Raw genomic sequence first — 17,744 nt, forward strand, 5'->3', positions numbered from 1 at the left:
TGGATCCTGCAGTCTTTACTCAGGGAAGCTTTCAGGGCTGTCACTTGGCTTTTGCCTGAATTGAGTGTTAGGAGGTCTGCTCTCTGCATGCATGGCATGGCATGGCTACCATGGGTTGTTAGAATGACAGGGACCTTCTCACTGCCCTTATGCCAAGGCTCATAGCTGCCCTGTGTGGCAGCTGTCCTGATGGCAAGGCACAAGACCAGCCCTCCAGCTGTCACTCTTCCCACAGCAGCACTGGCCAATCATTTTAAGTGGTGGCAGGGGAGGACCTGACCTCTGGGTAGCACCAACTACAAAAAACAAGAGCCTGTAGGGCCAGGTGTACAGGAGCAAAGTGCAGCTCTGGGGATGGAATGCTGGGCACCTCTCCCCACCTCAGTAATGAATAGCAGGAGCCCCAAGAAATTATCACACATTCATTTCATGTGGTGTGGAGGGGAGTTTAGATACAAACTGTTCGGGTGGTGTGATCAAGTGTGCCTCAGGAAGCCAGAGGCAGCCAGCAACAGGTTGTCTATTTTTTCTGGCTTAAATGAAACCTTGGAGCACATTGATTTGTTCATTTGCTCTTTCTGGGGCTATGGGGCATATACAACATGCTATGGAAATCAGGGAAGGATCTAGAGTGAAGCTGGTGTTAGGATGTGCTCTCAGGATGTCTGAGAGCTGTTTGCTATTTTGTTTTCTCTCAGAATAAATTACAAAGCCTGATGCAATTTAAGTTTGACCAGGATTTCAAAGTGATTAAAAAAAATGCTACTTTACAAGCCTACAGTTTATAAGCTACTTGCTTTCTTTGCCAAAAAAATAATGAAATGCCAGAAGCTGACCATATCTACAGACTATTGCAATAGTTGGCCTGTGCAGTTGAATGTTTGTATTTGGTGCTTCAATGACTGCTTGATTCTCTTAGCAAAATACTTTCTGGCTCAGCATTATTACTTCATATTCATCTGACTTTGATATTCCATTGGTGTGTCTATTCATGTATACAATGATATCAGAGAAGTCCTGCTATCGCCTCTATATCACAAAGTCCAGTGAACCAAAGTCCTGAGTCAATCTGAGATCAGCATTGATAGTCTTTTGTATTGACATCCAAGAGATGTAGTTGGTGTATGGGCAAGAACAAGGTAGGGGACACACTGTGAAAGAGGGTGTTTTATGTGAGTCTCTTTTCTCTTGGGGGATCTGCTGGGCACACAGCAACCTCAACTATGGAGTTTGTTTTAAAACAAACACATTTGCAACAGCAGGCACAGGCACCCCTACAAATCAGGCACAATGTGTCCCCAGCAAGACAGCCATATCTACTGTCATCTGCTGTCCCACAGCATGCCAATACTAGGCATACAGACTGCAGATCTCTAAATCTCCTGCCTCTACTCTACCTGCAGCTGGCACTACAGACATATCAGGTGACTGAACGCTTGTGTCAAAGGAACACAGCTTTGCTTTTGACATTTAGGTTGTCTTTCAAGTCTTGCACAGCCCCCAGCTTATTGTTGCTATATGAAAAACAAATACAGAGAGTCCAAACTTATTTATCAACAAGTGGTTTAAAGAAATACCTTTGGAATACACATCCTGAAGTCTGAACCTTCCCAAAGCCAAAGACTCAATCTGCACGTGCTCAGTTATGAGACAAGTTTGAGGTTACTTTCAGGGGTTTTAATGTTTTGAAGCTTTCTCATGTGCACACTTGCAGTTTGTCTGCCTCAGGGTGCTGGTGCTCATCCCCTCTACTGCTGTATATAGAATCATAGAATCAATCAGGTTGGAAAAGATCTCAAGGATCATCAAGCCCAACCTGTCACCCAACACCTTATGACTACTAAACCATGGCACCAAGTGCCACATCCAATCCCCTCTTGAACACCTCCAGGGATGGTGACTCCACCATCTCCCTGGGCAGCACATTGCAACAGCTAATAACTCTCTGTAAAGAACTTTATCCTCCCTTTGAATCTAAACTTCCCCTGGTGCAGCTTGGGACTGTGTCCTCTTGTTCTGGTGCTGGTTGCCTGGGAGAAGAGACCAACCCCCACCTGGCTACAACCTCCCTTCAGGTAGTTGTAGAGAGCAGTAAGATCTCCCCTGAGCCTCCTCGTCTCCAAGCTAAACAATCCCAGCTCCCTCAGCCTCTCCTCATCGGGCTTATGCTCGAAGCCTCTCCCCAGCCTCTTTGCACTTCTCTGGACAAATTCTAGCAACTCAACATCTTTCCTAAACTGAGGGGCCCAGAACTGGACACAGTACTCAAGATGTGGCCTAACCAGTGCTGAGTACAGGGCCAGAATGATTTCCCTGTTCCTGCTGGCCACACTATTCTTGATGCAAGCCAGGATGCCATTGGCCTTCTTGGCCACCTGGGCACACTGCAGGCTCATGTTCAGCCTAATATCAACCAGTATTCCCAGGTCCCTTTCTGTCTGGCTGCTCTCCATCCACTCTGACCCCAGCCTGTAGCTCTGCATGGGGTTGTTGTGACCAAAGTGCAGCACCCGGCACTTGGACTTGTTAAATGCCATCATGTTGGACTCTGCCCATCTGTCCAGCTGGTCAAGGTCCCTTTGCAGAGCCCTTCTACCCTCTTAACAGATCAACACCTGCTCCCAACTTGGTGTCATCTGCAAATGTATCTTTCCTCTCTGTAGAAATAGGGGGAATTTCATCCCTTTAATATACTTGACTTGTGTCTGCTTTTAACTCATTCACACAGTTCCAGGGGCTGATGCAGCTGTGGTATGAAGAAATGATAGAGCACTTAAGCACAGGGCATGGCAGAGGCAACTCATGCTGCTCCCTCCACATTGCTCACATTGTTGTTGTGACAGCAGTGCATGACCTTCCTCTGCACCTGTAACAGCTACTTCTAAGAACACCTGATCTTTTGCTGTTTAGCTACTTTCCTGAGGATAGTTTCATATGTCACCACTGAGACACAGATTTGGGTATTGGGCAAGTATGGGAAATCTAAGGGAGAGAGAGGTTGAAGAATCCTCTAGAACCCAGGAGAGACAGAGAGAGAAATACCTGAAATAGGGAGCTGCGGAAGCTCCTCAGAACCATGTCCTTGCTGCTGGACAGGGGACAGCAGGGGCTAAGGCAGTGTCCTTTGGGGCTGCCTCACTGGGGGAGAGCAGCTGCCCAGCACAAATAACATGGAAAGAAGATGACTTCTCCTGCAATATGATGCAGAATCCACTGGGAATTGAGGAATTAGTCCTCTGCCTGAGAGGCTTGGGAGGAAGACTGGCTGGGGAATACCCACAAAATAGGAAAAAGAAATGGGCTGAGTAGGCAGGGGTGGTTCCTCAATACATGATAAATTGATAATATCCTAAATAACCCCTGCAAGTCAGCTAAGCAACATTCAGAACAGACTACTAAATAAAAGCATGTTTCAGATCATAATTTGTCCTTTTCACAGGTTGGAAAAACAGCAGGACTCTAAATCAAAGTGAAATACAGTAGCATTTAAAAACTAAGCCTTAGCAAACCCAGTAACTTGTTGCAGAATGAGAAGATCTTTTTTTCTTTGGTAGTTTTAGACAAGAAAATCTTCAGTGAATCATGCATAAGAATAAATCAATTCTGTGTTTCTGTTCCTGCATATTTAATTCAATTTCCCTCCCCCCCACCCCCTTAATTTTGGTTTATTGTATTTTAGTCATTATGTAGACACTGTCTGAGCTTCCACAGCTCTAGCTAGTTATCTTCCAGGAGAGCTCTATGGAAATATACTTGCAGTTCATTCCCTCTCCTTCTCCTGACACACACTTTCTGCACCATTGTAAGCTCAGGATGCACACTTGAATTTCCAGAAAGTAAAAGGCCCCCAGCACACACTGTACTTACACGTGGTCTTTTCCATTCGAACTTGATGGGGATTTTCTGGCTGTAGAAGAGGGAGGACTCATTTGGTGGGAATTCAGGATCTTCATAGAGAATGTTTTGCTCCAAACACTTCTTATGAAGCTCTTCATAGGTCTTCTCCTTTACTTTGATAATGGGCTGGTTGCGACTTATAATAGCAGAATAAATCCCCCCTGTGCCCCCACCTGTACCTTCAGTAGTGCTGACAGCAGTGCTGGGAACTGACCCAGCAGCTGTCTGCTGAGCCACTGCTGCATTGATGGCGGACGGCATGGGAACCAGGCTTGAAGCAAACGCTGAAAGCAAGCAAGAGCTTGCAGACTGGAAGGAAACTCAAGAAAAGAGGAAGCAGCTGTGTACACTGCTTGTTCTATCTGTTGGAAGTCTCCCAGTCAAATTTGCAAGCACCAAAATTCCACCTCGTTGAGTGTGCTGTGCATCTTCCCCAAGGACAGTGTTCTGTCATAAGAAGTCGGGATTTATTCCTTGATGTGGTCAGAGAGAATCTGTTGGCTAACTCCCGCGCCTGAGTTGTAGGATCTACAGCATGCGTGTGCCTGCCCTGTGCACATAAGCATCCAGAAGGCACAGGCTTTAACCCATGAAATCTAAAAATAGCTCTAGGCAAAGCGTGAGAGACAGGGAAAGTGAGAGGGAGGGGGTTACTGAGGTGTCAGTCTTCTGCGCAGCTCGTATGGAGGCCAGGCACGCTCCAGGACCTGGCACCCTGTGCAGGCTGACTGCTAGAGCAACCAGCCCTTTTTTCCCTTAAGAACACTGAAACTGGAACTGAAACTCTGCTGGTTTGGGCATGTACTTGTGACATACTGCAAGCTGATAAACTAGTCCTGACACTCCTGAAGGAACTGTTGCACTCAACTCACTTCTACCTTTAGCCATAGAAAAGATACAGAGAGTTTTTTACTACTAGAGGAGATTATCTGAGGGCACACTGAAAAAGATCAAGCAGGTTGAGGGAGATGTTTATCCTTCCCTACTCTACTCTCATGAGACCTCACCTAGAGTACTGTGTTTGGCTCTGGGGCCTCCAGAGTGAGAAGTGGGTCTAGAGGAGGGTCACAAAAGATATCAGGACACTGAAGCATCTATCTTACAAGAGCAGGCTTAGGATTGTCCAGCCTGGAGAAGAGAAAGCTGTGAGGAGCCCTTATAGCAGCCTTCTAGTACTTAAAGGGGGCCTCCAGGAAAGATGGGGAGGAACACTTTATTAGGGTGTGTAGTGAGGGTGTGTAGTGACGTGATGAGGGGATTCAATTTAAAACTGTAAGAGGTTAGACTTAGATTGGATATTGGGAAGAAATTCTTTACTGTGAGAGTGGTGAGGCACTGGAACAGGCTGCCCAGAGAGGCTGTGGGTGCCCCGTCTCTGTAAGTATCAAAGGCCAGGTTGGATAGGTCTTTGAGCCACTTGGTCCAGTGGAAGCTGTCCCTGCCCATTCTATGAAAAAGGTCATTATTTGATGGCACTCATGTGAGGTCACTACCTGCCAGTTGAGTTTGGTTTCTCTACAGAGCAGTTTACAGTATCACAGTATCACTTAGGTTGGAAAGGACCTCGAGGATCATCGAGTCCAACCTATCAACACAGACCCCATGACTAGACCATGGCACCAAGTGCCATGTCCAATCTCCCCTTGAATGCCTCCAGGGTCGATGACTCAACCACCTCCCTGGGCAACCCGTTCCAATGACGAATGACTCGCTTGGTGAAGAACTTCCTCCTCACCTCGAGTCTAAACCTCCCCTGGCGCAGCTTGAGACTGTGTCCCCTTGTTCTGGTGCTGGTTGCCTGGGAGAAGAGGCCAACCCCTTCCTGGCTACATCCCCCCTTCAGGTAGTTGTAGAGAGCAATAAGGTCTCCCCTGAGCCTCCTCTTCTCCAGGCTAAACAATCCCAGCTCCCTCAGCGTCTCCTCATAGGGCTTGTTGCCCTTCTCTGGACACGCTTAAGTGTTTCGATGTCCTTCTTAAACTGAGGGGCCCAGAAGTGGACACAGGACTCAAGGTGCAGCCTAACCAAAGCAGAGTACAGGGGCACTATGACCTCCCTGCTCCTGCTGGCCACACTATTCCTAATGCAGGCCAGGATGCTATTGGCCCTCCTGGCCACCCCTGGTGATAGCTACCTCCCATGTAGAAAGAAACTTTCAATAGAGGGGCAGAAAAATCTGTAACAGGCTCCATGTGGAAACTGGGCCCTTCTCTGTGTGTTGCATTACACTGGGGTTTTAGACCAGTTGTTTGACTTTGCACATTTATTTTGTCATGCATGAGTGGGGTAAGGGACAAAGTTGTAGTCTCCATTAAAAGGAGATCTAAACATGTTGCTCTTCTCTGTAACCCAGGTCTTTAAAGGGTGACACTGTTCGTGCTATCAGAAGTCCCCAGACACTTTGATTTTTCTTTTGATTGCTCACATGATGACATCAGTGCTATTTTTGCCTTGTGACACTAGCCTCTGGACTCTGGCTGATGTACACATTGCTGACTTTCTGCCCTAGCGCTGGTTCAATTTCTACGCAGTTTTCTCTTTCGTTCTCTTTACTTTTTAAAGTTGCCTTTGCTTTTTAGAGAAAAAAACTGTCAATCTATTTCTCCCTTTGTGGCATAAATATGTGAGTTGCTAGAAGTATCAATTTTAATGATACTCTCTGAAATTTTTTTCCTTGGATCTAAAGACACAAATGTTAAGACTTTCAGCAACTAATTCCTACTGAAGTTAGGCACTCCACACCACTGAAACGTTGACCCATGAGGCCCCACCATAGTGCAGATACCATACTGAGTGCCAGAGTATAACAATTAGTCATCCCCTTTAACCTGATATCCTTGGAGGAATCCTTAGTAGTCATTCTCAACAGTAGAAGAAGGTTGGAAGGAACAAGGCATGGAAATTGCTTCGTTGTTACTTTATTTAACTTATTTTCCAACTTCAGAAATAATCAGTTAAAACATTTCATTCAAGTGCTCCAGACAATAATTCTGTCCTGTCAGAAGCACTGCTCTGCTTAAACATAAGAAGCAGTCATCAATTAAAGCTTAGAATCTGATAGAAAAATAAGGTTTGTCTCAAAAATAATGTCTGTCTCTCCTCTCACAGATGTAAAAGACCTATTTGTTACCGTTCGACCTGTATTAACTCCTCTGCATTAAGCACAGCAGTATTGAGGCTGCCAGTTCCTGGAGCAGAGGCTTGCACTCTCTGAAAGAATGGGCTGACAAACAGCTCGACAGAATAAGAAAGAAGGTACTTAAGGGTCTGGTAGGAAACAAACTGTGCTTGGTCGTTAGGGAGCAGAGCAGTCGCAGTTCAGACTCACACTTGCTATTCCCAGAAATCTGCCCTGCAGAGGACAAACAGCAGCAGGTGGGAATGGCTGATCAAGCCCAGGGAGGAATGAGCAAGAACAGCAGGGAACAATGTAGAAATAGACTTGCTGAGTTACCTTTAGTGGGCAAAAATGGTCACCATCCTTCTCTGTTTTCTAAGAGTTGATTTATTGTTTTCTTTTTTAAAACTCCCAAGCTTCTGTATTTTGCTAAAAGAAATTCAGTAAATGTTGCCCTTTTATAACCACAAAATCCACCTAAGTGATCAGGTTTGAATCAGAACTGTCTTTAAAATAATATAGCTGGCAAGTATAGCAAGTGGAAAAGAGCAAACAACTTGAGCCATGGAGCAATGGTAGCCTGCAAAAAGTGATGCCTGATGTGGAAAGGGCTGTAGGAACAGGCAGGCTGTAGGGAATGTGGGAACAGGATGTCTCCTGGTTTTGAAGGGGAAGAAAGCATCAAGACTCATCCCTTATGTTCACAGAGATAGTGGGGGCAAAAAACGAGGCAAGGAAACATCAGAGTGTTTTAAGAGAATGGGGGAATAAGCATGAATTGGGATGGTTAAATGCAGAATGAATCCCATTAAAAATCTGCTTAATAAATAGCAAACTCAAATCCCAGCCCAATACTAAAATCTGACCAAGAAATTACTAAAGGAACACAAACCTTGGCAAGAATTGGAAGAATGGGAGAAGCAGAGCTCTCCCTAAGCAGAGCTGCTTCACTGGGCTGGCATTAACCAATGATATCCAATCATCTAACCCCACAAATTCTTTCCTAACAAAAGACTTTTCAAAGCAGTCCTTATGGAGAGAGGGGAGTGATGACATGGAAGATGTTTCCATGCAAGCTTAGCTGCTACCCTAGCCAGTGTTAGACTTAGGTAGACCTCTGCCTTTTCAAATCCAAACACCAGTTTCAAAGCCACTTACTGGAGAGACTTCTGCAACTCCCACGCCACTGTCTTTTACTGTTGCTTAACTGACTGGCACAACCTACTCACACCTTACCTTCAATGACTGAACTATTTGGCAAGCCTGCTGTTTGCTTTCCTGTATGCATTGCCTAATTCTGCATCAGCATAAAGACTGGAAAGGAGAAGTGCCTGTCATCATACTGGGTGGCTCCTGCTGTGTGTGTTTGCTTGTCAAAGTGGCCCAGATCTACTTCTCTCAAATACTCCAGTCTCTGAGTGGTGCAAGTTCCAAACATTTAAATTAAACCTTATGCCAGCAAGCCACAATGTCATGCCACTGATTTATGATTTCATCAGTGCAAGTGAAGGCAAAACTCACTGCCTAAGTGAAGATAGCCTGGAGGAGACAGCATGTAGCTTCTCCCCCAAAGGTACAATCCTAGTGCTACTACTTTTGCTGAATAAAAGAACTATCCAAGCTTCAATGTGCTTTAAAAGAAAAATTGTAGGAAATGGTAGTTTGGGGATGTGGGTGGGAAATATGTTCCTTGATTTGATTGGATTCAAAGAAGTATTTTAAATTCTCCCACTATTTCCTCTCAACCCCTCAGTGAATTCTCTGAAGAAGCTGTCTCTCCTTTCAGTTGATGCGAATCTTCCAGTCAGCAGCAAGACTCAGGGCTAAATTTTCCAGTGTCAGTGCAGAGTTCTTTGCATTGTATGTGAAAGCCACTTCTTTTTCTTTCCCATCTGAAAAGGATAAGAGAGTTTATGAATGATTTAGGAAGAACAGAATAGAATAAACCAAGTTGGAAGAGACCTTCAAGACCATCGCGTCCAACCTATCATCCAACACCACCTAATCAACTAACCCATGCAACCAAGCACCCTGACAAGTCTCCTCCTGAACACCTCCAGTAATGGTGACTCCACCACCTCCCCGGGCAGCCCATTCCAATGGGCAATCACTCTCTCTATGAAGAGTTTCTTCCTAACATCCAGTCTAAACCTCCCCTGGCACAGCTTGAGACTGTGTCGTCTTGTTCTGGTGATGGTTGCCTGGGAGAAGAGACCAACCCCACGTAGCTACAACCTCCCTTCAGGTAGTTGTAGAGAGCAATAAGGTCTGCCCTGAGCCTCCTCTTCTCCAGGCCAAGCAACCCCAGCTCCCGTCCCCAGAACCCTTCTGAAATACAGTTACACACAACTCCCCCCAGCTTTAATTCAGACTGTTCCTGCCACTGGTGGAACGGAGCAACTGAAAAAAGAAACAGTCCAATTTGCACAGTATATAGATAAGAATGCAGCAGAACTGGAAAAAAAGTATTATTTGTCTCCTGACCCTTCAACCTACAGTACATGAAACTGTGTGAGACCTTTCTGAAAACAAACAAACAAAACCCCAAACCCAACATCCCCTTGTTTCAGCACAGGTTTTCCTCCAAGCACTCTACAGGTGCCTGAGATTGACAGGTAGAGACAGAAAATATGTATCCATGATTCCCAGAGTGAAGGAACACACTTGGAAAGCACACAGAAGTGACAGCCCCTTTCTGTAGCTGCTACTGCCTATCCCTACTCATTGGGCCTCACCTTGAGTACTGTGTCCAGTTCTGGGCCCCTCAATTTAAGAAGGATGTTGAGACTCTTGAACCTGTCTAGAGAAGGGCAACAAGGTTGGGGAGAGGTTTGGAGCACAAGCCCTACGAGGAGAGGCTGAGGGAGCTGGGGTTGCTTAGCCTGGAGAAGAGGAGGCTCAGGGGGACCTTATTGCTCTCTACAATTACCTGAAGGGAGGTTGTAGCCAGGTGGGGGTTGGTCTCTTCTGCCAGGCAAGCAGCACCAGAACAAGAGGACACAGTCTCAAGCTGCACCAGGGGAAGTTTAGGCTGGAGGTGAGGAAAAAGTTCTTCACAGAGAGAGTTGTTAGCCATTGGAATGTGCTGCCCAGGGGTAACCATCCCTGGAGGTGTTCAAGAGGGGATTGGATGTGGCACTTGATGCCATGGTTTAGTAGTCATGAGGTCTTGGGTGATGGGTTGGACATGATGATCTTTGAGGTCTTTTCCAACCTTATTGATTCTACAATTCTACGATTCTATCCCTCAGAACTTCTAGAGATCCCCAGATAACCAGGCACTCCACACACTTTGAATGAGCAGGAGTATAGAAAAGTAATTCTGGTTTTATTTGCAAGTTTGTAAGCCTGCCTATTCTAGAGCAGCAGAGCTGAACAAATAGTCCTTCGTCTGAAATGGTCGTCTCTGGTCATGTGTTGTGCAGGACAAAGCTATCTAAACCACTTTTACTGATGTATCAATTATCTAGCAAAGCAAGTGTTTGTCAGTTACACAAATAACGTTAGTGTTGAGTGGCTGCTGATTCCTTTCACTAAATTCTGTCACAGAAGCACATAATTGTCAGGGTTGGAAGGGACCCCAAGGATCATAGAGTTCCATGGGCAGGGACATCCTCTGCTAGATCAGGTTGATCAAAGCCACACCCAGCCTGGTCTTAAAAACATCAAGGGATGCGGCTTCCACCACTTCCCTGGGCAACTGTGGTGGGTTGAAAATTCCCCCCAACATTAAATTTGCCAGACCAGCTCAGCTGGAAGCAACTGAAGGCTGTATTTATGAGCAGAACTACAACTTACAATGGAATGCAATGAATATGTACCCATATACAGTACTTACAATATTTACAGGTATTTACAATTAATAAACAGCACAAGGAACCCCCTGCCAAAGACCAGGGGAGTCTAATAGCTTCTCCTTCCCTGATTCCCCCTTACCCCCTGTACACAAAAGGGACAAGAGAAGTTAGAACTTAGCCAAAACAATGCAGCCCAGGTCAAGCAGAAGCCAGCAGAAGCACAAAGTTAGTATCTCCAAGAGCGAAGAGGCAAGAAGAGGAGATAGATTGTTTTGTACAACTTGTTTTAAGTCCATTATCTTTCCAGTGGGATTGTTTAGAACTATCACTGTTTTTCTTTTTACACCCAATAGTGATTTATTTACATACTACCATTTTTCTGTTCAAGATCTGTGAAAAATTTTAAAGACATAGCCTAAAACTACCACAGCAACCTGTTCCAGTGTCTCACCACCCTTATGGTGAAGAGCTTCTTCCTGTTATCTAAATGAAATCCCCTCCTCTAGCTTGGATCCATTCCCCCTAGTCCTATCACTACCTGACACTCTAAAAAGTCCCTCACCAGCATTCTTATAAGCCCCCTTCAGATACTGGAAGGCCACAATAAGGTATCCCTGGAGCCTTCTCTTCTCCAGACTGAACAGTCCCAACTCCTTCAGCCTGTCCTCATAGGAGAGGTGCTCCAGCCCTCTGATCATCCTCCTGGCCCTTCTCTGGACATGCTCCAGCACGTCCAGATCTTTCTTGTAATAGGGACTCCAGAACTGGATGCAGTACTCTAGCTGGGCTCTCATAAGAGCAGTGTAGAGGGGGAGAATCACTTCTCTCAACCTCTTCTTGATATAAAAGAGCAGCAAACAAAGCAAAAATGCTCCCTATGTGGTAACTCTTCCTTTCCACAGCTGTCAGTTTGCCACCTCTAGTGAATGGCAGCAGAGCAGCAGCATTATAAAAACAACAACAATAAACCCCAAACCCCAGAGAGTAAAATAGAAGTCAGCTCATTACCCTTGGAACAGGCTGTCACTAAAGTGGGTTGCTGTCCAAACCCCAGAACTATCACCCGCTCAACTACACATGTGGTCTGGTATTGTCCACTTCCATCTGCGTGGCTGGAAAAAAAAGAATGTTATTTAATATACATCAGTTTCTGTCCATCAGCAGAGGTTCAACATCATACAGAAAAACTCCAGAAGGCACTTTCAGTCTCACCCTGAAAATTCCCTGTATTGATTTCCTTTCCTCTGTTTGCCTTTCTTCTGAGACAAAGAAAACTTTCTCCCAGCATTAGCTAATTTTTTTCCACTGCATAGCAGATTCCATGAAGTCAGAAGAAAAAGCTTGAGAAGATATTTTGTGGCAAAAAATATGGCTTTGACAACCAGAGAGGTTCTGCATTTTTGCAGAAAGGGTAGTTACAACTCCCATGTATAAAAGGTGGAATAGAATAGAATAGACCAGGTTAGAAGAGACCTTTGAGATCATCACGTCCAACCTATCATCCAACACCACCTAATCAACTAACCCATGCAACCAAGCACCCTGCCAAGTCTCCTCCTGAACACCTCCAGTGATGGTGACTCCACCACCTCCCTGGGCAGCCCATTCCAATGGGCAATCACTCTCTCTGTGAAGAATTTCTTCCTAAGCTCCAGCCTGAACCACCCCTGGCACAGCTTGAGACTGTGTCCTCTTTTTGTGGTGCTGGCTGCCTGGGAGAAGAGACCAACCCCTGCCTGCCTACAACCTCTCTTCAGGTAGTTGGAGACAGCAATAAGGTCTCCCCTGAGCCTCCTCTTCTCCAGGCTAAGCAACCCCAGCTCCCTCAGCCTCTCCTCATAGGGCTTGTGTTCCAAGCTCCTCACCAACTTTGTTGCTCTTCTGTGGACACGTTCCAGCAACTCAACATCTTTCCTAAACTGGGGTGCCCAGAACTGGACACAGGACTCAAGGTGTGGCCTAACCAGTGCAGTGTACAGGGGCAGAATGACCTCCCTGCTCCTGCTGGCCACACTGTTCCTGATGCAGGCCAGGATGCCATTGGCCTTCTTGGCTGCCTGGGCACACTGCAGGCTCATGTTCAGCCTACCATCAACCAGTACCCCCAGGTCCCTCTCTGCCTGGCCGCTCTCCAGCCACTCTGACCCCAGCCTGTAGCACTGCATGGGGTTGTTGTGGCCAATGTGCAGAACCCGGCACTTGGATGTGTTCAATCTCATGCCCTTGGATTCTGCCCATCTGTCCAGCCTGTTGAGGTCCCTCTGCAGAGCCTCTCTACCCTCCAGCAGATCAACTCCTGCCCCCAGCTTGGTGTCATCTGCAAATTTACTGATGATGGACTCACGGTAATGCTGACATTTTCCAAGTAAGATGCTTCAATCTGTGACACATTATTTAACTAACTTGATTTAAATTAAAAAGCTCCAAACCCCCTCAACCTAAACCTTCCCTTTTCAGAGCGAGTAGAGTGCTGGATCACACACCTCAAAATTATTTTTCCCCAACTTCTATTTTTGCTAGCAATTCAGCAACACTTTTCTTTTCCATCCTGAATTTTTAAGCTTTTCTATCCCAGATGGAGAGCTTTGAAGCATACTTTTTTAACTGCATTATCCAAGCTACTCTATGGTTTTGCTCTGTGTAAAATGCTGTCATTTTAGAACTACCTTCATCATACTTGTGAACCCTGAAGGAATAAAGACCTGCCTGTAAAATCACCTTTTATGCCCTGCACAGCCCCATGGGAAAAAACCTCCATAGTAAAAATGTAATAGTGACATACCTATCAGCTCTTTCCTTACAAGAAGCTATTGGTATTTTTGGCTTTTAGGTTGTTTCACTCAACTTTTACAGGTTGTGTCTCCTCTTGCTTCTTTCCAAGTGCTTTCCTTGTATATTTTCCCATGCTAATACATATACTTCATCAGTTGATGACTTCTGGAGGCTGTATACTAAGTGTCTATGATTCCTGCACAGAATATCTCCAGTTGGAGAGGACTCATATGGAGCAATTCCAACTTTAGCGGCGGTGTTTAGGAAGAGACTGGATGGGGCGCTTGGTGCCATGGTTTAGTTGATTAGATAGTGTTGGATGATAGGTTGGACTCAATCTCAAAGGTCTTTTCCAACCTGGTTAATTCTAATCTATTCTATTCTAATCTATTCTGTTATAATTTATTCTGTTCTATTCTATGAATAGAAGAAAATATTATTTCTCTGAGCTTAACTTTGTGTCAAGCTGTTTGGAGGCTTGAAAGCCTGCCAGCTGTCTGGGCATATGTATTCTACCCCTGAAGTATGCTTCTTTCCCCACTCCTCACAGGACTGCCTAAAACTAAATCATATGACCAAGAGAATCATCCAGGTGTAGTGCCCTGACCACTTCCCTAGGAAGCTTGTTTCAGTCACTGCCCACTCTCTAGGTATAGACAATATGAGAAAACATTAACACTCCAGGTGTTGCCTATTTGCACATCTTCCAGTTTACCATCTTTTGTTTTTCTGACAGGCTTTACTCTTGCTGATGCTTTTCTTTGTATTTGAGTGAATCTGTAGCATCTTTAAGTAGATGACACAACTCAGTATGTCATGCATTGCTACTCTTAAACTCCTGCAGCTGCAGAACATTGCAGTTTTATGACTGACTCTGCATGCTCTGGGACTTCACTAAGCAGTAGGTGAGACTAATATTTCCATGTTTTTAAGAAGACCTCTTAAACCATAAAAGGAATTTCCACTGACATTGTGATGGTGGCTTTTGACATAACTGCTGTTACCTGGAAGAGAGGATGTTCTTGTGGAAAGTGAATTTCCGATACAGGAACTGTTTCTTGTGGAGGTACTGAAATGAATGTCCGTCATCTACGTAGAGCTCCCCTACTGCACAGGCCTGTGAAACACACCAGATGGAGTACAAATTAACAGCAGCTTCCAGTGCTGGAAAATGGAGCTAAAAATATCTTGCTCTATGTCACGCTTCAGAGTGAAGGGTATGTGTTTATTTTTCATTAGGCTCAGGCAGTCCAGGTCTGAGAGTGCTTGAAGATATGGACATTCTAGTTTCATTAATTGATGTGGCTGCCAGGTCTCACCTCATTTATTAGAAAAGACAGTTGGTGGGAAATTCTTTCTGTGTCCATGAGGAAGTTTGTGGTCTGCTTATTCTCTGCTACTTTCTCCAAAGGAGGAAGTAGGGCAAGGGCTGAGGAATGTCAGAAAACACTCTCCCTTTAATGCTATCTCCTAATACTCAGCCTCACATAAGAGGAGAAGTGGGAGGAAGGCAAAAGCTCCACGAAATAGGAGTAGTGCAGGAGTGCCATTTGGTGCAGAAACCATTGCACTGATCAAACAAGCAGCAAGGACCTATGAAGGTCAGATAGAGTCAAAGACAATTTTGTAAAGGGAATGTTATCTCCAAGTACCTCTGTGTCCAGGGCCACACGAAGCTCATAAGGAGTATCCATCATCCATTCAGTGGATTTTCCAGCTGTGGTCTTCAGAGGTATCACAGTGCCTCCCCGCTGGAATACAGGAATCTGCCAAAACAAAGCCAGGGCAGAAAGGTTGAAATACTTTGAACATGTAATTTTGTCTTGAAAGAGGGATAATTGAAGCTTGTTCTTTTTTATCTCATTTTTTTCTCTACCACTAGGCCTCATTAGTGTTCCATCTAAAACCAGAGGAGATAAGCCTTTTCTTCTCTACAGAAGTTATTCCAGGTTACATTCCTACAAGGGAACTGAAATGTCACTTTTCCTGATTTTTGAGGACAGGATCCTTTGGCTAGAAATACCTGAGGGCTGGGTGTCAGGAAGGAAGTGAAAGGCTCTGCTCAGTTGCACACTGTGATAGGACAAGGGGCAATGGATATAAACTACAGCACAGGAGGTTGCATCTCAACATGAGGAGGTTCTTCACTGTGAGGGTCACACTGGAGTGGGCTGCCCAGAGAGGTTGTGGAGTCTCCTTCTCCAGAGACTTTCAAGACCCATCTGGATGCATTTCTGTGTGACCTGTGCTGGATTCTATGGTTCTGCTCTGGCAGGGGGGGTGGACTTGATGATTTCCAGAGGTTCCTTCCAACCCCTAACATCCTGTGATCCTGTGAATGCTGACAAAACAAAAGCCTGTTTGTTTTGTTTGGGTTTGGTTTGTTTTCTGCTCAGTGGAAGTAGTATTTTAGAACAAACCCATACATCCTCCAGTGTTACTGAGATCTTCAGAGTGCCTGGATCTTCCACCTGTTTAAATTTTCTGAAATCATACCAGATCTAGGGAAAAATGGGGGGGAAAAAAAGAAAAGAAAAGAATGAGCATGACACATATGGCACAATCCATTCCCTCTGCAGATGCAGTTACTCTCCTGCTTAACCTCACTGACACAATTCCTAGCAACCTATTTGAAGCCAAAGAAATAGCATCTTACTTTTTGAAAATCAAATTATATTCTGAATGGAAAGAATAAATTCTTACTCCCAAGGCTCAAAAAGAAGAGGATCTTTTCGACAGTTTCACATCTAGCGTGTCATAAAACATCTGGACGTGCAAAGCAAGGAAACATCTTTCAGTCAGCAGAAATGCTGAGCTCCAGAATAAGCACATTTCTGTTGAAAAGGGAAAATTAGCAAACTTGCTAAAAACAAGTCACAAAAGAGAGCCACGTCTGGAACTTCTCATGCAGCACATTTGCCAGCAGGTTTAACGGCTTTAAGTGTGCCAGGCAGTCAATTCCCAGAGAGACCTTGATAAAAATACTTCTCTTAAATTGTTTGGAGAACTTAAGTCTGCTTTTCTCTTTGTATTGAGAAGGATCCTAAGTGTCCTCAGATGCATTAGAGGAGTCACAACAGTCTGCATGGTCTCACAAACTTCACTGCTGTCTTTTATTCCTCTCTAGAGTCTCAGGCTTTCCCTTAAGAAAAATTTTCCTCAAATTCTTTCACTTCCTACACCTCAGCTGCTGCAGCCAAATGCTCTTTGTAGGAGTGGATCACAGTGCCATCCTGTGGATAAGAAACTTTGCCTGAGAAAGGAAGTGACTTCCACTCGTCAATGGGTTTGCTGCACTCAGCCCAGGCTACTGAATGTTGTATTTCCTTGCTGTAATTTCTACCTTTACGCCAGCTTTCCTCTGATTTCCTTTTGACCTTTCTTCAGAGATCCCCTTTCTTCCACATAAAAGAGAAGGTGCTGGAGCAGAGAAGGGCAACAAAGCTGGTGAAGGGCCTGGAGAAAGAGTGACTGAAGGAGCTGGGGCTGTTTAGTTTGAAAAAGAGGAGGTGGAAGGGAGACCTCATTGCTGTCTACAACTACCTGAAAGGATGCTGTAGAGAGGCTGGTGCTGGTCTCTCCTCCCAGGTCATTTGCTATAGAACAAGAGGGAATGGCCTCAAGCTACGACTGGGTAGGTTTAGACTGGTCATTAGGGAACTTTTTTTTTCACAGGAAGAGTGGTCAGGCATTGGAATAGGCTGCCCAGGGAGGTGGTTGAGTCACCAACCCTGGATGTGTGTAAGGGTCATTTGGATGTGGTGCCTGTGGATATGGTTTAGGGGTGAACCTTGTAGAGTAGAATTAATGGTTGGACTTGGTGATCCTGAGGGTCTGATTCTGTGAAGTTTAGCCCAACAAGAAATATCAGAAAAAAGGGAACTGACCATTTAGAAAAGCTGGGTTTTAGTCTTCCATGAGAAGCAGTAAGGCTTAAAGGGAAATTTAATATGATCAGAGACCTGAGATTTTTTCAGCAGCTCTTGGAAAGGCAAGAAAATTAATTTGTTGTGAGGTAAGTATGCAAGGTATCAAGATGGAAGGAAGGTTCAGAGCAGCACTGAATGGCTGTCCAGCACTTGGTACAGCAGCAGTGCTCAGCTGTTACAAGATGGGGAGCTGGAATGCTGTTGTATGAAATACTTCTTTGGGCTGAACAG

At 45.0% G+C, this 17,744-nt stretch overlaps 2 protein-coding genes across 4 annotated transcripts in view; both read right to left on the reverse strand.

Moving 5' to 3' along the window:
- The window catches only part of CAPN3 (calpain 3), a 39,324-nt gene extending 34,792 nt beyond the window's left edge, over nt 1-4,532 (reverse strand). The window contains exon 1 of the mRNA XM_068162243.1: nt 3,868-4,532. Within this exon, the coding sequence (XP_068018344.1) occupies nt 3,868-4,158 (291 nt within the window). The 5' untranslated portion in view covers nt 4,159-4,532. The remainder of the gene's footprint in view (nt 1-3,867) is intronic.
- Nucleotides 4,533-6,808: 2,276 nt separating this feature from the next.
- GANC (glucosidase alpha, neutral C) overlaps nt 6,809-17,744 on the reverse strand; it is a 39,318-nt gene continuing 28,382 nt past the window's right edge. The window contains exons 20-24 of one of the 3 annotated variants that reach the window (XM_068162245.1): nt 16,011-16,085; nt 15,237-15,350; nt 14,589-14,701; nt 11,821-11,924; nt 6,809-8,907 (exon numbers count right to left, since the gene is read on the reverse strand). In XM_068162245.1, coding sequence (XP_068018346.1) covers nt 8,798-8,907; nt 11,821-11,924; nt 14,589-14,701; nt 15,237-15,350; nt 16,011-16,085 — 516 coding nt within the window. In that variant the 3' untranslated portion in view covers nt 6,809-8,797. Of the gene's footprint in view, nt 8,908-11,820; nt 11,925-14,588; nt 14,702-15,236; nt 15,351-16,004; nt 16,086-17,744 lie in introns of all 3 variants that reach the window. The other 2 variants (XM_068162244.1, XM_068162246.1) reach the window with 2 other exon arrangements.

Source organism: Melanerpes formicivorus, unplaced genomic scaffold (genome assembly GCF_026170545.1).
Source record: "Melanerpes formicivorus ecotype bairdi unplaced genomic scaffold, bMelFor1.0.p_v2 SCAF_62, whole genome shotgun sequence".
NCBI lineage: Eukaryota > Metazoa > Chordata > Aves > Piciformes > Picidae > Melanerpes > Melanerpes formicivorus.